This window comes from Amblyraja radiata, chromosome 4, assembly GCF_010909765.2.
Source record: "Amblyraja radiata isolate CabotCenter1 chromosome 4, sAmbRad1.1.pri, whole genome shotgun sequence".
Taxonomy (NCBI): domain Eukaryota; kingdom Metazoa; phylum Chordata; class Chondrichthyes; order Rajiformes; family Rajidae; genus Amblyraja; species Amblyraja radiata.
In genome coordinates this window covers 2,820,044-2,846,070 of record NC_045959.1, presented here as the reverse complement: position 1 = coordinate 2,846,070, position 26,027 = coordinate 2,820,044, and the positions used below count along the sequence as shown (strand labels likewise).

Genomic DNA, 26,027 nt, shown 5'->3' with positions numbered 1-26,027 from the left:
TTGGGGGGAAGGGGTGATGGGGGTGATTGGCTCCGGGGGGCGCCTGTCTCCGGGGTGAGCGCCAACCGTGCGGGAACCAGCCCTCCTGTGTGGACCCCCCACCCTCCCCGGGTAGGGGGATGGGGCTCAACGGGTCCCCCTTGGTCTAGTTTGTATTAAAATGCTGATGCATAATGCATAATCAGGCACCTGCTTTCTTAGAATAATTGTCAATTACAACAATCTGACGATTTTTATAAGATTCTTCTGTGGGACAAGTAACAACATTATATGTGGAATTGCTGTGGATATTCTGAGCAATCATGCAGAAAATGAGTTCGAAAAGAAAGGAAATCCATCCTATGAGATATAATGTTGTTACTGGTTCCATGAAGACATCTTATCGCGTCAGCTTGCTCTTTGCCAACCCCTGTAAGGTGTCTGATCACAATACCATGAGCTTTCAGATGTGGCCCCTCTCTGCTTCGCCTGAAGAGCACGCAATCCCTGACGTCAGGCTGCTGGCATTAGCAAGCGGCGGCAGTCAGTGTGTTTGAAGCCTCCGACTGCTTCTCTCACTCTCCTGCAACATAACATTTCCTCGAACTATGGGGGGTGACGATGAACCCCTTTTGATTTCCAGCGGGTGGCTTTTAGCCGCCCGGTAGTTCGTGTTCGCCACCTTGCTCCATTCGCCCACTTGACTGAGAACAACAAGGTTCGGCTGCTGCTGCTTTTTCTCTAGTGATCTGCAAATTGGACCGACCAGCAAGGTTTGCGAAGGAGAAGGAAAATAAATATACAAAGGATGGGTTGTGGTGGAAGTCGGGCTGATACGATCGAGCCCAGGTACTACGAAAGCTGGACCAGAGAAACGGAATCAACGTGGCTGGCCAACACCGACACGGATGTGCCTTTGCCAGTCGAATCCAATGCATTGGACAAGGCTACGGTGCATGTGTACTCCAGTAAGCAGCGCTGCTTTACGGGCTGGGACTTGTCTCATTGCGTTATAATGTATATGCGTTAAGCTTCAACCTGTATGTCGAGGGCAGCGAGAACATCAGGGGTATCACAAATGCATCTGGGGTTGGCTTTGTTTGAGATTTAGTGTTGTGTGTTTAGTTTCTTCCTTTAGGGGCACTGTGGGTTTACTTTAACGTTACATTTAGTTTTATGGTTAAGGATGGCTTTAGTCTGGTTGGGCGGGGGCGGCGGGTGAATTCACGTCTTGCTTAAATAATGTTTTGGGGTTGGGGTTGGTGTTGGCAGCCAAGCCCTGTTTATGTTCACGGCCACTGCCTTTTCAAATCTACATCCAAGTCCAGTTTCCAGTTTCGTGATTTACAATCTAGCAGTCCATTCGAGTAGTGTTTGTATTTCCATTGGATTGTCAGATTAATATTGAACAAGCACAGATCTCGATTATAATGTCTTTGGCCATATATATTCTGAAACGCATTGCAATCCAAGTCACCATCGGGAGACTATTTTTTTCAACAAAGGATTAAAGAAAGGCAGAGAAACGAGCTTGTTTGAAGTCCTGGTCTCTATAGCAACACTCACAGACGTGTTTACTACCCGCCTTTCACATGTATAATCTTCAGGGTCCGAAACTGACAAGAGAAAAAGTTTGAAGGCGCCGCTGCGTGGGTGGTGCAGATTATTAGTGCTATCGGCAGAGATGGTTCTTTTTCTGCAATAATGCTCCAGATATGACGGTGGTCGAGTCACAGCCGCCGCCGCCACAGTAGATCATACTTGGAAGTAGGCAAATACTTGTAGTCTGACAAGTCCCTTCCATCATATTGAAAAATTGGTCATTCTCTAGGCTCTAAACGTTCTAGTTTTTCAAATAGACATTGACGACTAACTTGACAGATACAAGTAATATAGTGCGAACGACAGCACAACGTCTAGGCTGCAGATTGCAATATTTATGTTTCAATCGTTTGTTTTACTTTAGGATTTTTTAAAGCTCTTTACAGTGTATTCAAAATGCCGTTCTTCAATTGATCATTGTTCTATGACATACGCGATAGTTAGAAGATCTCTGACTACATATATCTCAGGTTTATCGTTTAAATACGTTTAGTAATTTAGATCTTGTAAAACCTCTCATTAGAAACATAGAAACATAGAAAATAGGTGCAGGAGTAGGCCATTCGGCCCTTCGAGCCTGCGCCGCCATTCGATATGATCATGGCTGATCGTCCAACTCAGTATCCCATCCCTGCCTTCTCTCCATACCCCCTGATCCCTTTAGCGCATATCATTCGGGAACATGTAACAATTGCTAGTTGATCGGCAAAGATTGGTTTATACCTGAACAGCAAATTACCAAATTTATCCCCATTTTTTCCAACATGCCAGCATGAAAATAAAGAGAAGCTTTTGCAATATGTAAAGGAAGTCGAGTGTTAATGTTCAGGGCTCAAGCTATATAATAACATTCAGGACAAACATTTCAGAAAAAGCAATCTGAGTTTTACTGACATAAGAATGCTCTGTGGTTAATATCAAACATATATTTCCATGAGATGGATCAAACTACAAATGGAAAGAGAAAATGCTAGAAATAAAATCAGCATTTATGGGGAGACTTCACATTTCCGAACATATTGCAGGCAAATGTAGAAATGTGGAAAGGAAGGATGTTAGAGCAAGAACAATGGTGCAAATAGAACATAAGGCAAGGGCAATTACATACTGTGTTGCAGAGCAAGCAAGAAGAAATTTGACAAATAGAAAAATAAAAGATGCAATTGAAAAAGTTAAGGCACCTCCAGTCTAAGAGACTACTGGATACTTGTTTTTAAATGTTCTAATGTTTTTAGGTGCCTCAGCAAAAGGATGGTTCCTCAACTTAACTTTGATCTTGGCAGGGATAGTGTAGAAGGGCAATATCAGTGAAGTCAGAATGAATGTGAGATGCAGAATTAAAAGGGCGAGCCATCAAAGTCCCAAGATTCCTTGATGCTCAGCAAAGCAATTATACTTTGGAAAATGATGAAATGAAAGAAGTTTTAATAGAAAATTAAAAGGCAATCTTTATTATTTGTCACATTATTCCTTTGGGCAAAGAAAAAATAAATTGCGTGGGATGTTGAAAGTTGAAACGGCACCTGCCTATGGGTACTTCGTATAGATACTGCATTTTCACGATGTAATTGAATTTTTAAACACTTTTATTAACGTGGCTGCTTTGAGTAAATTCAGGATTATGTCAATTAGAGATGAGCATTACAACATCTCATTACCAATGAAGCCCATGTTATGTGCGTATAGATAAAACAGAAATAAAAATCCCATTTGACCCCTGTTTCCATCTTCATTTCCTTCTGCTGCTGATCAAGATTTCTTCCACAGAATCTTCCAAACCCATATCATCAGCCTGCACAAATGATCAGCATGAAACACAGTGAAACATCACTATACATGCATGCTCGCACCAAACTACCACATTCATTAACACGGATTAATTTACCATTCCTTCATCAGAACTAGCTGTAAATCTCAGAACCCCCACACAATACCATTGGGCAACACAGCTGGTAGAGCTACTGCCTCACAGTGCCAGAGACGCAGCTTTAATCCTGACCTTGGGTGCAGTCTGTGTGGAGTTTGCACGTTCAGTGTGGGTTTCCTCTGGGTGTTTCGGTTTCCTCCCACATCCCAAAGACATTAATTGGCCCCTGCAAATTGCCCCGAGTGTGTAGAGAGTGGATGGGAAAGTGGAACAACATAGAACTAGTGTGATGGGTGGTCGATGGTCAGCATTGCCTCAGTGGGTCAATGGGACTGTAACCATGCAGTATCTGTGAACTCATCTAAACCTTCTGCAGCAGTTTCAGAATGCAGTTTGCTTCTCAAGTACAATTTGGGATTGGCAATAAATGCAGGTACTGCCATCAATGTCCATATCCAGTCAAAACAATTAATGTAAAATAATATATTTTACTACAGCCAATGAATGCAAGACTAAAAACATTCCAAACCATATTATATATTGAACCTTGACAAAAGCCAAGGAAACATTTTAATCATCCCATTTGCTATTCCCTTTGTGCCTCTGTTTTACTCTTATGATGCTATGCTACCTTACTCTGATTGCCAGATAGATGCGTTTGGCTGTGTTAATTACTAACTAGAAATTCATCTCTCCTTCTAATGTGCCACACACCAATAAAACTCTCAAGCTCACCAGAACCGATTTCTTATTGACAAAACTAATTCAAATAACTGGTTGCATTAGACTGTCAATACAGAACAATTTGCAAATCCTCACCGCAGTCTAATTTAAGGAAGGACATTCTTGCTATTGAGGGAGTGCAGCGTAGGTTTACTAGGTTAATTCCCGGGATGGCGGGACTGTCATATGCTGAGAGAATGGAGCTGCTGGGCTTGTACACTCTGGAGTTTAGAAGGATGAGAGGGCATCTCATTGAAACATATAACATTGTTAAGGGCTTGGACACACTAGAGGCAGGAAACATGTTCCCGATGTTGGGGGAGTCCAGAACCAGGGGCCACAGTTTAAGAACAAGGAGTAAGCCATTTAGAACGGAGATGAGGAAATACTTTTTCTCACAGAGAGTGGTGAGTCTGTGGAATTCTCTGCCTCAGAGGGCGGTGGAGGCCAGTTCTCTGGATACTTTCAAGAGAGAGCTAGATAGGGCTCTTAAAGATAGCGGAGTCAGGGGATATGGGGAGAAGGCAGGAACGGGGTAGTGATTGGGGATGATCAGCCATGATCACATTGAATGGCGGTGCTGGCTCGAAGGGCCGAATGGCCTACTCCTGCACCTATTGTCTATTGTCTCTAGGTAGCTTTGGGAGTTGTGCCATAGTTATCTACATAATTGATATGTATCCTATGCATCCACAGTAACAAATTCACTCAATTTTACCTCTTCCAGCAACAAAGCTAGAAGAGATCATTTATTCTAGTGGGGGAAATCATAATTGCCATTTTGGAGAATTACTTTATTGGCATATTGTAAAAATCCCTACATGAAGTGTTTGAGGTAGAAACCATTGTGTATGTGACAGTACAAATGAGGTGGCAATGTGTCAGCAATGAGCTTGTACGCTTTTATGCTTTGACATCAGTGGAAAGAAACAGGTACATTTAAAGCAGGCTGCTGATTCACCATCACACATTTTGCATTGCCTTGCAGATTATATGTCAACGTCTTTTAAAAATATATGAATATTTGCAGTAGTGTTGGTTGCAAAGAATGGTACAGAGGATTACTCGCCCAAACAATGATTTTGGTCACCAGTCAAAGAAAATGCAAAACATTTGAGCAAAACATGAAGTTATTCAAATTAATAGATTTTAAATGAATACCAATAAAAGTTTTTGTCATCTTTGCATTTAATTCACTCTCAAAGTATAACTATTCTTGGCTAAGTTTGCTTCATTGTTTAATGACTGTAACGTGAAAATGAAAAACACCCTCAACGTTTTGTAATGTAGAATTGAATTTAAATGTTTAGAAGATAAAGGCATAGTTGACGAGTTTAGTTAAAGGGCTTGTGAGAATTGAAGTCAAATTCTTGAACAGAAAACTATATAACTCAACCATGTATTCTTAAATTACTTTCTGGGTGACAATCGGGTGCTTTATTTGTATATCATTTTTAATTCTAGTGTGAGAAGCCCAATCATCCATTATGGCATATTACTGTTTTGTGTATGAAACTGAAGGATAACATGAAATTGAGCTAAGATTGCTAGGTACACAAAAATGCTGGAGAAACTCAGCGGGTGCAGCAGCATCTATGGAGCGAAGGAAATAGGCAACATTTCGGTCCGAAACGTTGCCTATTTCCTTCGCTCCATAGATGCTGCTGCACCCACTGAGTTTCTCCAGCATTTTTGTGTACCTTCGATTTTCCAGCATCTGCAGTTCCTTCTTAAACACATAAGATTGCTAAATCCTGGTTTCATAAATTATTTGATGTAACTAAGTGCATAACATTGCTTTCATTTAGATGAAATAGTAGTGTGGAATAATATTTATGTTATTAATGTCATTTTTTATTAATGTTCACTGAAATATTTTGGTGTTAACATTAGGCTAATTTCATATTCCTTGATACAATTCTGTTCAGGATTAAATGGTATTTGTTCTGAATAGGTTAGCCTTTACTGAAAGACGGTCATATTCAGTGTTTTCATCTTCTGATTTCATTGAGTGATGTGTAGGCTTATGACACTTTAATGGAAATACACTTATGCTGCACTGAACGAAAAATGTGACACGTCCTTCTTCTCATTAGGGAGGTTCTTTTGTTTGAAATGATATCAAAGCATAGAAAATAACAAAAGGTCTGAATAAGATTAAAGCTATGGATTCTTTCATACACTTTATTAATCTCAGGATAGCTTTATAATTTCACAATTGCAATCTATGAACTGCAAGGGTATTTTTAGAATGGAGTGTACCATGTAGTATAGTTCTGATACATTGATTTAGCAGACAATGCTATTTAGCTAAGAGTGGTTGCCTCAGTAAGGATACCTTTATACCTCTGTCCAACCACTTACGCTTGCACCAGCATGAAGAAATCTGTACTGATATAGGGTTTCGGATATAATTGGATTAGAGATAAAATAAAGAATAGGTTCCTTCTCTATAGATAACAGTCAGTGGATATGTTGAATATGTGGTGAAACCAATTGTTCTGTAAATAGAATGAGTAGAAACAAATCCTGGGATAAGCAATATTATCTAGGCTCCAGAAAGGACCCAGAACAGCAAAATGTAGCAGTAGGCAAGAAGAGGAAAGCAATATTCTTGTCAGTATTGGGATTGGATATGAATCTACTGGTACCATGAACTATGGACATGGGTCCACATAATGACAGAGTATAATCTTCAATGGCCATTTTGATGGAATGCCACTGAAGATTTTCAAGTGCTGTAAGTTTACCACGTGGAGTCAGGGACCAGAGGAAGTGCCAAATGCATGGTCAGCTTAATGGCATCGGCCACAGGATGTTTTAGCACACAGTCTGGCCGCTGAGATAATTTAGTCACGATATTTATATTTAATAGTTGGTGGGAGCATGTGGGATGGCCACCAGTAAGGAAATGATGATTAAGACGGTGTAACTCCAACATGAATCTGCCAGGCATACAAAAAAGGATGATAATAGATATTTTTGCCCACAATACATCATTACAGGCATTGGCCTCGGCAGGAACATTAGGTCACAGGGCCTCAAAATGCAGAAAAATGATGCACGGCTCTGATGGAAAAAGACTAGCTCCTAGAATTGCTGTTCTCAATATGGGCCAACAGTGTTTTACAGTTTACATTAAATGATTCTCTACCAAAGATAGCAAGTGATACCTTTGAGGATCCCCCATTATTGGATTATGACAGGAATGTTCCCAATGTTGGGCGAGTCCAGAACCAGGGGCCACAGTCTTAGAATAAAGGGGAGGTCATTTAAGACTGAGGTGAGAAAAAACTTTTTCACCCAGAGAGTTGTGAATTTATGGAATTCCCTGCCACAGAGGGCAGTGGAGGCCAAGTCACTGGATAGATTTAAGAGAGAGTTAGATAGAGCTCTAGGAATCAAGGGATATGGGGAGAAGGCAAGGCACGGGTTATTGTTGGGGGACGATCAGCCATGATCACAATGAATGGTGGTGCTAGCTCGAAGGGTCGATGGGCCGAATGGCCTCCTCCTGCGCCTATTTTTTATGTTTCTATGATTCTATGAAGGATTATTCAGGGTATTTCCAATGGCAAATTAGATTGCAAATTCCACATGGTAAGCTACAATTCCATTCCACAGGTGTACTCTAAGGAGGTATCACAAACTCTTGAGAAATTGTCATGCACAGTCCAGGACTGAGGCATGGGGTAAAAGTGGCTAATGGATATGTCCAATTACACAGGATGACCAGTACTAATGGGCATAGGCTGTTGAGGCACATGTGAGCCTATAGAAGTTTGTGGCCCAATAAAATATCACTCCAGAGATTAGTAGAGAGGCATTGTTGGGTACAAAGCTCATCTTTGCATTCATTGTGGAGCCAAACCCATTCATCATAATTCAGAACCTGTTTTAATGCCTTTAAACTACAGGTGGAGGAAACATGCATGAATTAGAACAAAATGTAATGTTGGTGAGTGTCCAACACAGTGAGTGGGCAACCCTACCAGCGCTGGTTCTTCAGGCAGATAGAACTGTACAATTGCATAGGTCCCACAGAATAATACTAAACACAACCCAGAAAAATGAGCAGAGTCCACCTCAGAAGATTCATTCATGGAATTAGCAACCTCATGATGCCTGAACCATTCTGCATGCAATGGAATGGGGGCTCAATAACAAACGTGTACAGAAGTTGTAGCTTATATGTCATTGGCACAGAGAGAGAACAGCCACCATTGAAGGTGCCAGAGTGGATTTAGCAGAAGACAGAAACACAAACTAGAGCTGGAATGTATGTGATTTTATGCGATCCAAAGTTGTCCGGCTGAGACTCAGATAGGATCAAAATGGGCAGACTTCATTAATGGTAAAGGTGGTAGATGTGTATGATACAAGAGAGCTGACTAATGTTAATGAGCTTCACTCACCCATTGGAAAGGTCAATACCACTTCAAGTGTGTACATCACCGTGAAAACCCTTTGCAATTTGTTGACAAAGGGGATTCCCGGCTCGCAGTTAAAAAACAACAGAAGTCATATGCGCTATATGCAGCAAAGCATAGTCATGAGTTCACTTTGTCCATATGACATGGAAAAATAATTCTGATACGATGCCTCCTGCAATGGGGCGAATGCATCCATTGCCCAATTAATAGAATCACCCCAGAAGTATGCTTCTGGCACGCTCAATTCCAGTGGAAATATGTTGCAAAGCTGAGAACAAGATGGCGTCGCGTGCACAACGCGAGGCTCTGCGTCTCCGTAGTATTTGTAATTTAGTTATTTTTCTGTTAATCATCACCTTAGTTTTCGCCCGGAGCACCCGAGCGAAGACTCTATACGGCCGTCAGGAGCTACTAGAGCTCGGCCGTCTCTGCGTAACGAGCCCCAGAAGCGACTTTCAACTGCCGCCGGAGATCTCCAGGACACCGTGGTCTAGCGGGACAGCTTCCCCGACAGGTAGTGCCCGGAGGCGGCGCAGGGACCGCAAACAAAGACGTGGGAAGCGGGGAGGACATCGAGCTAGGCTGAAATCAAACCCGCACCAGCCAGCTCTGCCCAGCATTTTCCTCGCGAATGTCCGATCCTTGGTGAGTAAAATCGATGAACAAAGGCTGCGGATTACCACACACAGACGGATCGCTGACTGCAACGCCATGGTCTTTACTGAAACATGGCTCAACGGCAACATCCCGGACAACGCCATCGAGCTGGAGGGGCGCACTGTCTTCAGGGCCGACAGAACAGCGGAGGACTCCGGTAAGACCAAGGGCGGCGGACTGTGCATCTATGTGAACAACTCATGGTGTGCGGACATCGTTAGGATTGGTAGCCACTGCTCTGCTGACCTGGAATACCTGATGTTAAAGTGCAGGCCCTTCTATTTGCCAAGAGAATTCTCATCGACTGTTATCACCGCAGTCTATGTACCCCCGGACGCTAATGCCAGACTAGCAATGGAAGAGCTGCATGCTGCTATCAGCAAACATCTATCTGCTCACCCAGAGGGGACATTTATTGTTGCGGGTGATTTCAACCACTCCGACCTTAAAACTGTACTCCCCAGGTTCCATCAGCATGTTTCCTGCCCAACCAGAGGAAACAATATTCTGGACTTAGTTTACACTAATATTACTGAAGCCTACAAAGCCCTCCCCCTCCCCCACCTTGGTCAGTCTGACCACCTCTCTCTGTTCCTGCTCCCCAAATACACACCTCTGATCAGACGTGTGAAACCTACCACGAGGACAGTGAAGGTCTGGCCTGAGGGGGCTGTCTCTGTTTTACAGCGGCAGTTTCAGCAGACAGACTGGAGTCTGTTTGCTACCCAGGCCACCTTCAATTCACAAGTGGACATCAACTCATACACCTCAACAGTTATGGACTATATAAAATTCTGCACCGATAATGTCACTACCAACAAAGAGATAAAGACCTTCCCTAACCAGAAGCCGTCGATGAGCAGGGAGGTCAGACTCCTACTGAAGGCTCGCGATGCCGCTTTCAGATCTGGCAATGCTGAGAGATACAGCTCATCCAGGGCCAATCTGAAAAAGGGAATTAGGAACGCCAAACTCAATCACAAATGGCGGATTGAGGAGCATTTCCAAAACAACTCCGACCCCAGGCGCATGTGGCAAGGAATCAAATCCATTGCCGATTACCAGAAAGTTAACACCCCTCCCCCAGACAACGCCACCCTTCCGGACGAGCTAAACCATTTCTATGCTCGCTTTGACCGAGATAACAAAACCCCAGCCATCAAAGTTGCTCCACCCCCAAATGAACAACCCCTCAGTCTCTCCACCTCTGCTGTACAAGATGCACTGAGCAAGGTGAATGAGCGCAAAGCTGCCGGCCCCGATGGCATCCCTGGCCGGGTGCTTAGGGCATGTGCTGGACAACTATCCCAAGTCTTTACCGACATTTTCAATCACTCACTGGCCCAGGGTGTTGTCCCCACTTGCCTCAAGACATCAACCATCGTGCCAGTGCCCAAACAGTCAGCTACAGGGAGCCTCAACGATTTCCGCCCAGTGGCACTCACCCCTGTCATTGCTAAGTGCTTTGAGCGGCTGATCTTGGCTCACCTCAAAGCCAGCCTCCCCCCCAAACTGGACCCCCATCAGTTTGCCTACCGGGCCAACAGGTCTACAGAGGACGCCATATCGGCGGCCCTACACTCTGCCCTGACCCACCTGGACAACAACAACTCCTACATCAGGTTGCTGTTCATTGATTTCAGCTCCGCTTTCAACACTGTCATCCCCGCCAGCTTGATCACCAAACTCAGCGGGCTTGGCATCTCCACCTCCCTCTGCAACTGGACACTGGATTTCCTCACCAACAGACCACAGTCTGTTAGGGTCAACAACCTCACCTCCACCACTATAACACTGAACACCGGCGTGCCACAGGGCTGTGTGCTCAGCCCTCTCCTCTACTCCCTCTTCACCCACGACTGCATCCCTAAGTACGGATCCAACGCCATCATTAAGTTTGCTGACGACACCACGGTGGTAGGACTGATCAGTGACAACGATGAGTCAGCCTACAGAGAGGAGGTCCAGCACCTGACAACCTGGTGTGCCAATAATAACCTCGTCCTCAACTCCAAGAAGACGAAGGAACTTATTGTCGACTTCAGGAAGGTCAGAGGTGGCAGACATACCCCCATCCACATAAACGGGACAGAGGTGGAGCGCGTCTCCAGCTACAAATTCCTCGGGGTACACATCTCGGAGGATTTGTCCTGGTCCCTCAACACCTCCAAGCTGATCAAAAAGGCACAGCAGCGCCTTTACTTCCTGAGGAGGCTCAAGAAAGCCCACCTGTCCCCCCAGATCCTGACCAACTTCTACAGGTGTACCATCGAGAGCATCCTGACCGCCTGCTTCACGGTATGGTACAGCAGCTGCACTGTTGCGGACAGGAAGGCACTACAACGGGTGGTGAAAACCGCGCAGCACATCATCGGCGCCCCGCTCCCTGCCATGGATGCCCTCCACCGAAAACGGTGTCTGAAACGAGCTGGGAAGATCATTAAAGACCCCTCCCACCCCAACCATGGACTGTTTGCCCTCCTCCCATCAGGGAGGCGGTACAGGAGCCTCAGGTCTCGTACCAGTAGGATGAGGAACAGCTTCTACAATCATACCGTCGCATTGCTGAACTCGGAGTCCCGCCGATAGATTCCTCCGGTCCCTCCTTCCCCATTGTTTAATTATTCTGCATTTTTTATTGTTCTGTATCCTCTTTTTTTTTAAATTGCTATATTGCACTACTACGGACTGACGCAAAACTGCATTTCGTTGTACCCATACTCAGTATTTGTGCAATGACATTAAAGTTGAATTGAAATTGAAATTGAATTGAAACCAAATAGAAAATCTATGTATTCTTCTTGGAGTTTACTTGACTTCAAACATTTAACTGTGGTTATGGACCATGAAAATCTGATGGTATCTCTTGGACTAAAGTCAGTCATTCCTTTTTAATCTATATATTGATGATCTGTCTAAACAATTGAAAGCCTGTAACACTGGGTGCGTGATTGGTAATATTTTAGTGAACCATATTATGTATGTAGATGATCTTGTGGTCTTTAGTCCATCTAGCGCTGGTCTCCAGCAGCTCCTTACTATATGTTCTGTGTATGGTGTGGAACATGACATTAAATATAATGCTAGTAAGAGTGCTGTTATTGTCTGTAGAACCAAAGAGGATAAATGTCTAAAATATCCTGATTTTAAATTGTCTGACAATAATCTTGGTGTCTGTAATAAGTAAAATATCTAGGGCATATTATTACAGAACAAATGATAGATGATGAGGATATTTATAGGCAACGACGCATGCTGTATGTACAGGCGAATATCCTCTTGCGTAAATTTGGTGCATGTGCAGATGTGGTGAAGATGTCGCTATTTAGAGCATACTGCACACCCCTCTACACTGCGCACCTGTGGTCGAACTATTTAAAGACAAGTATGCAGAGACTAAAGGTGGCATATAACAATGCCATGAGAACACTGCTAAGGCAACCTAGATGGTGTAGTGCCAGTAATATGTTTGTGGCTGCAGGAGTCAGTACTTTAGAAGCTATCCTAAGACACCACATGTATAAATTCATTTGCAGGATAAATGACTCTAAAAATTTGCTTATTGTGGCCTTGTCAAACATAAGGGTTAGCACTACACGCTACGAATCCCAGTTGTGGAGACACTGGTATCGTTGTCTCGTTGTAGGACATTGATCATCTTTTAATCTGGATTTTTAACTTAAGTATTGTGTTTTTTTTGTTGTTTTAAAAAAATATAAACTATGATGTTTTTATAAGTGATATACCAAGATTTTATATGTATTTATGATATTTGATATGCAATGCATTTTTAATGTAATGTTGCCCCTTGTCTGGACCTTGAGTCTGAAATAAAGTTTATTATTATTATTATTATCATTCCTGTGATGGAAGCTGTATCAGAGCTACAATGGGCTATAGAGTTGTTGCACTGGACTGCTGCACTGAGTGCCAGACATCAAAGCAGAATGCTGTAACAGATGCATTCTCCCATCTGCCTTATGTGGAAGCAGTGACTATTCTGGAACAGAGCACTCTACCTTTGCAAGTTGTTGACAGTGATTTTCTCAAGCTACTTCAAGAGAGAGTGACACAGTGGTAGCCCAGTTAGTGATGTTGCTCCACAATCCAGGGCTTGAGCTTAATCCTGACCTCAAGTATTGCCTGTATGGAGCTAGAAAGTTTTCTCCATGACAGCATGGGTTTCCTCTGTGGGCATCAGCGTCCTCTGAATTCCAAAGATGTGCTAGTGGAGTAATTAACTATTAAACATTATCCTTTTGACTAAGATGGTGACTAATTAAATCAAGGATGAGTTGATGGGCTATAGAAAGTATAAGTTGTAGGGATGCAGGGAAGACTGTGGGGAGGGGGCAATGGGCCAAATGGAGTGTTCTCCTGGGGAGTGGGTCTGGACAAGGTTGTCATGCTCACTCATAAAAATGGTACTTTGGAGCAGGTAGACAAAAGTGCTGGAGAAACTCAGCGGGTGCAGCAGCATCTATGGAGCGAAGGAAATAGGCAACGTTTCGGGCCGAAACCCTTCTTCAGACTGAGCAGTTGTACAAAAATACCTTAGATAGACACAAAATACATCTGCAGCTCCTTCCTGTACAAAAAAAAATACTTTGTTGGGTTGGAGTGAATCAGAAATGATGATGAGAAGATCAGACTTTTCTGGAGAAAGCAGTGTGAACTGCTGGTGAATCCAACTTGCCCAAAGTGGCATCACAGCATGGGGTTTCTGAAGGTGACACCAAAGAATGCCAATGGTAAATATTTAGGAGTTAGTGTGATTATTGTGCAGCATTTGGGCAGATTGTCTCTGCCTGAGATAACACATTGATTTTTTTTTCAGTTGGAACCAAAGCTTTTCCGCTGGTTTAGGTTTTTGGAAGTGTTGATGTTTGGACCATGCATCTGTGCAGAGCTGACAATAAAGGCTGAAGTTTGTGATCGCAAAGGCTCTCTGAAGAACTAGTTTCTAACAGTGGTTGAAAATTCACCTCAATGCAGTCTGGCTGATCCCCCCGTTCCAATGAAGTTAGGCATGGTTTTACATGAATGACATCCAATTTCTGCTGGAGTGTTAGAACAGAATTGGCCTGACCAGAAAGAGAAGCTATTAAGTACCATTTACTCAGAAACCCAATATTCAATCTACAACAGAGATTTCCCCGACTGTGATTCAGACGGTTTGGTGTTTACTGGCAAGGGTGAATTTGGTGCTGCCTAATTCTAAGGGGAGGTGAAGGGAAAGAAGAGAAGTCTGAAGTGGGAGCACAAGTTACAGAGTTGGAAGTGATGGTTTCAAGTGGGAGATACTGTGAGGATCCTCTGGTCACCAGACAGTGCAGGATCATTAACACGATGCTGTGGGGGAGATTATGGAAGTACTGGGATCAGGAAGTACGATGTGAATTTCATGGTGAGATTCAGTCCTGATGCAGGGTCTTGAACCAAAATGTTGACTATCCCTCTGCCGTCACAGATGCTGCCTGATCCACTGAATTCTTCCAGCAGTTTGATTTTGTACTAAAACGTGAAGAATGGCAATGGAAGTTAGACCAATCAATATATGCACATGAAATTCAAGAGGATCATGACTAAGAAAGTGGGATTGCAGATGAGTATGGATTTGTGTTATAAGATGGAGCCATGTGGGTGAGGAGAGAGATTTGGAATGAAATAAACAACATACAACCTGCAGCAAAAGTAATCTGCAAGAAATGTGGGCATCTGGAGTGGACTCTTCAGTATTGACTATGGTTCACTTTTGCTGTTGAAGCGATTTGTTGCTCAGTTGAATTTCTAATTGTTTCAATTCATAATTATGCATAAGTATGTAAATATTTCTTCAATAACACATTGTATTATGTGTAATATTTGGAGGTTTGTATGGGTTTATTTCTTTTTTTAAGGGAAAAAAAGTATCTATGTGAAAGGATGCCATTAGAGAACTGAGAACGCAACATAACATGACCTTACATTTTGGAGCAACCACTGCTGTTTTGTTGAGAGTTGGTGCCTTCAATAAATATTATTCTGTTTACATATCTACTTCTGTCAAATTATCTGCACTTGCTGCAGCATAAAGGATTGACTAGAACTGCAGCTTTTTACTTTGTGTGTCCTTACTCATTGTCTACTTCTCGACACTTTAACTGTAATAACAAGCACTCACTGGAATTGTTAATGTTTTGATTAAGCAAATAGTACTGCAGTGACAGTAAATTCTGCGAATTAATGCCTTCCTGGAATATCTGCTCAATAGATCCTCTAAATCTTACTGATTTTACAAAGTATGATTGTTCATTTCATTGCACAGAAAGGGGATAATTAAGAATGAAAGTCAACAAATCTGAAAGATTGGTTTGCAGTGCACCATTTCAAGATATACTTAACGGCATACAGATGATGTGAGAGACAAATCTAATGCAACAAAGAGTGAGCATTTGTGGCTTCAATCAGGGTTTCTGAACAAGTACTTTCATAACCTGGATTTGTTTCGGTGCTGGCTTTCTCCTGTGACTGACTGAAGTCTGGACAGTTGACGACTTGGTTCCATTGGATACCTTTTGCCTTCTTGATGCTTGCCCACACATCAACTCAATGGGAAAAGTGTAACAAGCATAAATAGAAGGCACACATCACAGAAGTCCCCATCTATGATACAGCGTATAGCTATTTCCAATATACAACCAACAATGCAAAAATAATTGCAAATTTCACACAGGTATTTGGAGCACTGTAAAATAAAGCACAGAATGCCAGCACCCAAACAGTAATTTCTAAGGACCAAAAATACATGAATATCTTTGTGTGAATTTTTGCATCAATATACGTAGCTGTTGGAGATCTACATAAACTTCAATCACCATTCCATCTCAAAGGTTGATGCATTTGGTCCACTCTATTCCTCTGCAGACTCTGAAACCATTGTTGCTTCTCTCCATTGGGCCTTACTAGAGCATTCTGTCACCACATACAAAGATGTTTACATACTGCTGTACCAGAATGCTGCCTGCATGAGAGGATGAGAGCTATTAGGAGAGATTATACAACATTGAATTGTTTTCGCTGAACCATTGGAGGTTCAGAGGAAACCAGATAGAAGTTTGTAAAATTGCGAGTGGCATCGATAGGGTAAATAGATAGTCTTTTTTCCCAGGGTAGAAATGTCAAATACTAATGTCAAATTTCAAATGTCAAATTTCCCAGGGTAGAAATGTCAAATACTAGAGGGCATATTTCTATGTGAGAGAGGGTGATTTTAAAAGAGATATGGAATTACACATGGTTATTGCTTTTAAAAGCCATTAAGACAAGGGCATGAACATGCACGGAATAGGGGGGGGGGGGGATATGGATCATGTGCAGGCAGGTGGGGGTTAGTTTCACTTGGCATCAGGTCAACACAGGAATTGTGAGCCTGAGTGCTCTATGGTTCTGTTTGGGTTCTCTATGGTTTCTCTTTGTGTGTAATGGTCTATGTTCTCTTTACTGGTGGTGTTATAATTCCACTTCCAGTGGTTGAAGGCCAGTGAGTTAGCACCTGTATTTACCAGATGATTCAAATGTTCTTATCCTTGTGGCAGCCTTCTGGGTCCATTTTATCGTTGGCATACAAACCTTGAGACCGGCGAAACAGTGCTGGACTTAAAGATGAGTTACAGGACCCATCTGATGAGTTGCCTGCTTCCAGAATCCCAATCTAATTGCACTAATAAACAGGTTTACTTTTAACAAGGATGGTTTTATTCTCTATTTAGAAAAATTAAATCCATCCGCATAGGATATCAGCTATCTGAGTTGGATTGGGATTCAGTCTCGGGAAAGTTTTGCTGTTCAAATATAAGAACATAAATAAAGGATACAACAATAGACCATACAGTCCCCCAAACAAACCTACTGCCCCATATAATTAGATTAGATTAGATTTTTATCTTTTTAACACTTCTGAACCTGTTCCCCATAGACCTAAGAATAATCACTTGACTATATTCAATCATTTAGCCTTAACAGCTAATTTTGATATGCTTCTCAATGATAATGGGTTGACTGGGCTTGTATTCACTGGAATTTAGAAGGATGAGAGAGAATTTTACAAAAACATAACATTATTTAAAAACAAATGGACAGACTAGATGCAGGAAAAAGTTCCCGATGTTGGGGGGAGCCAAGAACCAGGGGTCACAGTTTAAAAATAAGGGGTAGGCCATTTAGGCCTGAGATGAGAGTTGTGAATCTGTGGAATTCTCTGTTACAGAATGCAGTGGATGCCAACTCACTGGATGTTTTCAAGAGAGAGTTAGAATTAGCTCATCAGACTAACGGAATCAAGGGACATGGAGAAAAAGCAGGAACAGGGGTACTGATTTTGGATGATCAGCCATGATCATATTGAATGGTGGTGCTGGCTCGAAGGGCCGAATGGCCTACGGCTGCACCTATTTTCTAGTTTCTAAAATCTTATTATTATCTTAATCATTCTTCATAAAACAATCTCTTCACCCCAGAAATCGATCTAGTGAATCTTCTTTGAATTGCCCTCATCAAAAAAGACCATAAAAATACATGCAACATTTGTGTTCTCATCACTGGCTTGTACTAAGTGGGCACACTGGCTTGTACTGATATAACAAGGGAAGAGGTACAGGAGCATCAGCTGCAAAACTAGCAGGATGCTACACAGCTTCTTCCCACAGGCAATAAGACTAGTTAACGGACTGTGTCCCCTCCCCATATATCATACACCAACACATCTAACCTCGCCCATACTTTGACAGCTAGGCACCTGTCAAAGCAAAGCCACTGTTCCGTCTGAATGTCGGTTTTATTTCAATTTTTAGGCCTATTTTAGATATGGTAATTTTATTTTTTAAAGCTATATGTATTTATTCCGTTTTTATTAACTGCACTGACGGGAACTGATTGAGAAACAATGTTTTCGTTTCATCTGTGTATGTATGTACTCAGTTAAAATGACATTAAAGTAAATACTGAATACTGAAGATTAAAACACATTTATTTGGTTTCTGAATAATTAAAATCTGAAAGTCGTTACTAATAAACCTGCGAAATGCACGATGAATTAAACTGCTGGAGTAATTTCATGCCAGGGATGACCCACTGAACAGGCTCTTTAGGTGAAATTGGTTGTTTTGCAGCAGTGTTATAGACAATAGACAATAGACAATAAATAATAGGTGCAGGAGTAGGCCATTCGGCCCTTCGAGCCAGCACCGCCATTCAATGTGATCATGGCTGATCGTCCACAATCAGTACCCCGTTCCTGCCTTCTCCCCATAACCCCTGACTCCGCTATTTTTAAGAGCCCTATCTAGCTCTCTCTTGAAAGCATCCAGAGAACCTGCCTCCACCACCCTCCGAGGCAGAGAATTCCAGACTGGAGTAACGTCATGCCAGGGATGACCCACTGAACTGCCTCTCTAGGTGAAATTGGTTGTTTTGCAGCAGTGTTCTTAATTTTGATGTACTGAATGCTCGTTTAACAATCTAAAATTATCCTCTTTTCAACAGACACCTCGGAAGGAAGCACTCAAACTCATACCCATGTCACTGTGTCTTCTAATGCACATGAAAAAGTGAGCGCCCACAAAAGGACATCTACTGTTGGAACAAACACACACAATGGAAAACAACAGTTAACGCATGTCCCAGGAACTTCAGTACAGAAACGACGTATATTTAGAACAGACGAGGTAGGTTCATGTTAACAAAAACACGATTGCAAACTCTGAAATTATTATTTTCTAACTCAGTTGGAATATCTCAAAGGAGATTTGAGCCCAAACAGTTTTCCTTCAATTTTTCCAATATATTTTTTCAACGTCCAATTTAAATGCTTTAAATATGTTTCCTTATAGTTTTATAAGGAACAACTGTAATTTTCTTTAGGATGAGTGACATTACTACAGGGATGAGTTGGTTATGCCCCTGTCCCACTTAGGAAACCTGAACGGAAACCTCTGGAGACTTTGCACCCCACCCAAGGTGTCCGTGCGGTTCCCGGAGGTTGCAGGTGGTTGCCGGAGGTTGCAGGTAGTGGAAGCAGGTAGGGAGACTGACAAAAACCTCCGGGAACATCCGAGAACCACACGGAAACCTTTGGTGGGGCGCAAAGTCTCCAGAGGTTTCCGTTCAGGTTTCCTAAATGGGACAGGGGCATAAGTGTGAATTGTACACTGGGCAGGACCTGAAGTTTACTTGGGAAAGCATTTGAGCTTTGTTCCGGTTGAAATTACATTTTTCTCCAGAAGGTCCACAAATCACTCATGGGAAGTCCTGAGAAATTGTACTCAGGAGCAAGGGTGCGGGGCAGGATGTCAATCTGGCTGCTTTTGGAAGGCTGTTTTAAAAATGTACATATGGATGTATCCACAACAGATTCGAACTAGGGGGATCCACTCCCTCCCCCCACTCTGCCCTCTCCTGGTCCCTGCACACCATTGCTCAGCAAAGATAAGATGAGATAAGGTACCACCGGCCCGTGTTTTCTGGGTGGTACCTTTGCCCTTTCGGCTCCTGAAATGGATATATGATGCAGGCTAACATTTCAAATGTTAAAAATATATTCTCATTGAAGGGTGGGCATTTGTGCATGAATGATGATGTTCTGACACAGAATGCTAGAGTAATTCAGTGGGACAGGCAGCAACCCTGGAGAGAAGGAATGGGTGATGTTTCGGATCGAGACCCTTCAACGTCACCCATTCATTCTCTCCAGAGATGCTGCCTGTCCCGCTGAGTTACTCCAGCATTTTGTGTCTATCTTCAGTTTAAGTCAACGTCTGCAGTTCCTTCATGCACAATGATTAAGTTCTGTCGGGACAAGCAGATTATGATATGAATTAGCATGCAGACATATTTGATGCCAACACAGCCATTTGGGGGTCCATCACTCCAACTCTCTTCTCACTGTGCAACCAGATTGGAAGGAGCCTACCCACAGCCCACATTTGTACTGTTTGTGGTTAAGATTGCACACATTTGGTGCTGTCTATAGTTGTTTAATGTTGCAAGGGCTTACAGGGAGATTGAAGAATTTGCGGAATGACGGCCTAACTTCTCCACAATGCAATTATTTCCTTATGTACATCATAGTATGGAATTGAAAATGAGCGCATGGAACAATTGAAATACATGATGTGTAAGAATGTTCACTACATTCTTTATTCAAGAGAGCAAAATCTATTTAGTTCATTTTGGCCCGAAGTCAGAAGATGAACCCAGTAAATGACATTGCCTGGCTTGACACTTGCCCATCATGTCATGTACTTATGCCATCACTGTGAAATCTGAATATCAACAATGTCCTTTACCAAAAGTAAAAAGAATTTCATTTCTTCAACATCCATATGAAAGTCAGGACTTTCATATGAAGAAAGACTGGATAGACTCGGCTTGTACTCGCTAGAATTTAGAAGATTGAGGGGGGATCTTATAGAAACTTACAAAATTCTTAAGGGGTTGGACAGGCTAGATGCAGGAAGATTGTTCCCGATGTTGGGGAAGTCCAGAACAAGGGGTCACAGTTTAAGGGTAAAGTGGAAATCTTTTAGGACTGAGATGAGAAAATCATTTATTACACAGAGAGTGGTGAATATCTGGAATTCTCTGCCACAGAAGGTAGTTGAGGCCAGTTCATTGGCTATATTTAAGAGGGAGTGAGATGTGGCCCTTGTGGCTAAAGGGATCAGGGGGTATGGAGAGAAGGCTGGTACAGGATACTGAGTTGGATGATCAGCCATGATCCTATTGAATGGCGGTGCAGGCTCGAAGGGCTGAATGGCCTACTCCTGCACCTATTTTCTATGTTTCTATCCAGCTAAAGAGCTACCAAATGCAGCAAACCACACAGATTTATACACAGTATGCCTTCTTCAAAGCAGGTTTAGCAAATCAGAGAGTTACTACTGGATGACAAGGATTTTTGTTGGATGACCTAGACAAATACCTTCATGCATTTTGCAGTCACAAATGTGCAAAATACGTTAAATTAATTTACAGCATGTAAGGTTACTTTAAATGATTTTTTAAACATAAAAATTATTTAAGTCTATTTAAAGTTTTATGTCTTTGATCTTCAAACACAGTCTGGGGATGGGTCCTCAAAATCTGTCCTCGTCGAATGTTGAGTCTTCGCCAACATTCACAGACCCCTCCACTTCTTGGAATGACTGCCATAGCAACACCTCAATCTTGACGGACTCCTGGAAACACAAGTAAATGCAGACAAGTGATTAACGTGGGGAGCAAATGTGAGCATTGGGCCAGATCAAGCACAATCTGTCCAATTGTACAGGTGATGATAAGGCACTTAACAAACAAGCATAGACGGAATAAACATTGTTTATGAGAGGGAAACTATGTTGGGTTGTTTTTTGAGGATGTGTCCAGTAGGAAAAAGGCAAAGTAGTGAATGACGTTAATAAATTTTCAAATAAAATTCGATAAAGTGCTGAATTAAAGACTGGTGGATACGGTGGGATCATGGAAGTGACAAGATTGTTCATTGTACATGCTGAAAATGATGCCAAGCTGTATTGTTGATGTTGTCAAGGGCGTTGTGTGGATGAAACATAAGAAGAACTAAGGAGAATTCCTTCAGGGAAGCATGAGGAATAATGTGGGCATGGGAGGGAAGACATAGAAACATAGAAACATAGAACATAGAAATTAGGTGCAGGAGTAGGCCATTCGGCCCTTCGAGCCTGCACCGCCATTCAATATGATCATGGCTGATCATCCAACTCAGTATCCCGTACCTGCCTTCTCTCCATACCCTCTGATCCCCTTAGCCACAAGGGCCACATCTAACTCCCTCTTAAATATAGCCAATGAACTGGCCTCGACTACCCGCTGTGGCAGAGAGTGCCAGAGATTCACCACTCTCTGTGTGAAAAAAGTTCTTCTCATCTCGGTTTTAAAGGATTTCCCCCTTATCCTTAAGCTGTGACCCCTTGTCCTGGACTTCCCCAACATCGGGAGCAATCTTCCTGCATCTAGCCTGTCCAACCCCTTAAGAATTTTATAAGTTTCTATAAGATCCCCTCTCAATCTCCTAAATTCTAGAGAGTATAAACCAAGTCTATCCAGTCTTTGTTCATAAGACAGTCCTGACATCCCAGGAATCAGTCTGGTGAACCTTCTCTGCACTCCCTCTATGGCAATAATGTCCTTCCTCAGATTTGGAGACCAAAACTGTACTGCAATACTCCAGGTGTGGTCTCACCAAGACCCTGTACAACTGCAGTAGAACCTCCCTGCTCCTATACTCAAATCCTTTTGCTATGAAAGCTAACATACCATTCGCTTTCTTCACTGCCTGCTGCACCTGCATGCCCACTTTCAATGACTGGTGTACCATGACACCCAGGTCTCGCTGCATCTCCCCTTTTCCTAGTCGGCCACCATTTAGATAATAGTCTGCTTTCCTATTTTTGCCACCAAAATGGATAACCTCACATTTATCCACATTATACTGCATCTGCCAAACATTTGCCCACTCACCCAGCCTATCCAAGTCATCTTGCAGTCTCCTAGCATCCTCCTCACAGCTAACACTGCCCCCCAGCTTAGTGTCATCCGCAAACTTGGAGATGTTGCCTTCAATTCCCTCATCCAGATCATTAATATATATTGTAAATAGCTGGGGTCCCAGCACTGAGCCTTGCGGTACCCCACTAGTCACTGCCTGCCATTGTGAAAAGGACCCGTTTACTCCTACTCGTTGCTTCCTGTTTGCCAGCCAGTTCTCTATCCACATCAATACTGAACCCCCAATGCCGTGTGCTTTAAGTTTGTATACATGGCAAGTGATTTTCTGGCATTTGTGGATTGAACCAAAAGATCAATTATTAAATCCCACTAACCCACACAGGTACAGTTTTCTTTAATCAATAGATTAGTAATTTTCAAAATTACTTGTTATTATGGCATTTGGTTGGTGAAGCAATGTCAACAAAGTGCTAATATCAGTTCAGCAGTTATTCATGATCAAAAATGAATTAAAATGAGTTCATACTTTTCTACCATTATTACAAAAACATCCACGTAATTCAGTCACCAAATTAATGATGAGCTATATCATCTGTTAGTTGCAAAGTTGTAGTTCCATGTCAGTGGAATATGCCATAAATTGGATTCAATGCTGTAACTGTGCTCCAGGGTTTAGCTGCTGATTTTGAAACAGCATGTGTTTGCTCTCTTGAATACCAATTTTTACTTGACTAGCTTATAGTTCAAGTAATTGTGGTCAGGCACTGGCCTGCCCCTGTTTCAGCATCAGATTTACTGGGGCTGGTCACTGAATCGGGTGGAGCCCCTATATTATTGGGAAATTAGGGTCCTGAACTGTTGATTGTGAGAGAAACCTGGGCTCAGAGTGAGCCTTGCAGACCATACCTTGCTACTACAAAAATGTAGCCAAATGCAATTTTTACTCATTATTTGCACGGGGCTGGACAAAGCATCGGAGTTTGTACAAGAATAATATCTAACACTGTCAAGCAGACTTATTCATCCCCACCTCCACGACCATATCCCCCACTGGGGCAATGTCCCTACGTATGGGGCTACGGTCTATACTGGTTCTGCCCCGATATTAGTCCTGCAATTGCAAGGCACAATGAATGTCCATTCACATTAATAAGGGCCACTGCATAAAATGGCTCAGGAATTTGATTGGAATGATTTACTTTTTCATCTGTAGGCTATCTATTCTATGATACAATCCTCTGATTCCAAAGATATTGCGACTCCTTAAACTAGATCAAAGTGTAACCTAGTCAGATATACTTTATTTTCAATGTATTAATATAATGTCAAATCTATCAATATTAGACAGAAGCTTTCCTTAACATGCAGCAATCATTTTTAACATATCTCTCCTGTTATTTATTGTAATCTGATTTTCTTCTTTCTTTTTGAACCTGACGTGTTTTCTGCTAACGTAGAAGAAAAAAAGTGATGGGAACAATATATTAGCAAATGAAGTCACAAAAAATAACTCTTCAATTGATTCAGAAGGAAGACAAATGGAAAGCTGCGTGAAGTAAAAAATCAATTAATCTTATTGAAAAGAATCTTACAGAAAAATCAATGCTCTTTGCACTTTATGAAAGTTCAATTACCACAAGAAGACGAAGAATTAAAATGCTTAGAAATCTTCAAAGCTGAACTGTGCCTTCATATCCAATATCCGAAGATTCATTCAATGATTAGTTCTTCAAAAAAGAATAGAGCTGCAATCAATATACCAAAACCTATGTATCATTTAACAAATTCTGAATACATGTAACAACACAAGAACCTGAAATATGCATGCAGGTTTTCTTATAAATCTATTGCACACAGTCAAAAGAAAAAATGTATGCTAATCATAAATAAATTAAAATTCTCAGTAACCTGGATAAGCTCTCCTTAAACTTTATTAAAATACTTTTGCTTATTCTTCACTTCTATGTTTCTGTTGCCCAAGCACATAACGTTTTGGCAGATGGAAACAATTTCAACAGGATCCACTCCCAGAGAGTTAAATATTATCTAACAGAAATTAATAAAAGTTATGCCACTGTGTCTTCTGCTCCATCTTGTTAATCTTCTAAATTTCGTATTTAAAGATAATAACATTTTGAACGTTGAATTCTCCATTGAGAATTGTACGACCTTAAATTCTACAAGTTTAGGCAACCTCCTACTAAACTCCCCTACATCATCTCTCCCTTTCTCTCCCCTCCCCCCACCCCCTCCCTCTGTGCCTCACATAAGCTCCCACCTTTTTATAATTATAAATTTAAATTATAAATGCTATTTTTAGGGATATTACTCGCTTTGCCCACTTGCTGTGTTTAATGGGGAATCTTGAAGTTATTTTTGTTTACATACAAGAATACTCATTGGCACCACTAAAAAGATTGAAGCTATTTAAATTATTGATAAGGGGATGACCTATCTGAGAGGTGATTCTGTCATAAACATTTACTTTATCAGCTGTATTAAGAAATGTATACTGTTGCCACTCCAGATCTATGAGAAAAAATATGATCAATTATGTTGCAAAAAGATTTATTAAAAAAATGTATGTAAGCTAATTCATGCATTTGAACCATATACTTGCAATTTTGAATTCATTATAAATTAGCATAGATCAATGACATAAATCCCCATTATTGTCATCAATTATATTCACAATCTGTACAAATGTGGAGCCCATGTTTGCAGAAGGGTTTTGGAAATGCATTGCACGTATTTAAGTATGATATTCAATATATTAATAAATTTGCCCTGGTTCTTTATACATTATTTGAGCACTATATACTTGAAGGTGATTTTTGAAACATAATTTGGAAATGTGTGAGAATAACATTAAATCATCGATATACATAAAGCAGAAACATAGAAACTAGATGCAGGAGGCCATTTGGTCCTTCGAGCCAGCACCGCCATTCATTGTGATCATGGCTGATCATCTACAATCAGTAACCCGTGCCTGCCTTCTCCCCATATCCCTTGACTCTACCAGCCCCTAGAGCTCTATCTAACTCTCTTTTAAATTCATCCAGTGACTTGGCATCTACTGCCTTCTGTGGCAGTGAATTCCACAAATTCACAACTCTGGGTGAAAAAGTTTTTCTCATCTCAGTTTTAAATAGCCTCCCCTTTATTCTTAGACTGTGGCCCCTGGTTCTGGACTCGCCCAACATTGGGAACATTGTTCCTGCATCTAGCTTGTCCAGTCCTTTTATGATTTTATATGTTTC

At 41.8% G+C, this 26,027-nt stretch overlaps 1 protein-coding gene across 1 annotated transcript; it reads left to right on the top strand.

Annotated features, from left to right (window-relative positions):
* The first annotated feature begins 474 nt into the window (after positions 1–474).
* On the top strand, positions 475–25,707 carry baalc (BAALC binder of MAP3K1 and KLF4). The gene is made up of 3 exons (XM_033018913.1): positions 475–947; positions 18,784–18,965; positions 24,222–25,707. Exons 1-3 carry the CDS (start codon positions 788–790, stop codon positions 24,321–24,323), a joined length of 444 nt encoding a protein of 147 aa, XP_032874804.1. The 5' UTR covers positions 475–787; the 3' UTR covers positions 24,324–25,707.
* The last annotated feature ends 320 nt before the right edge of the window (positions 25,708–26,027 follow it).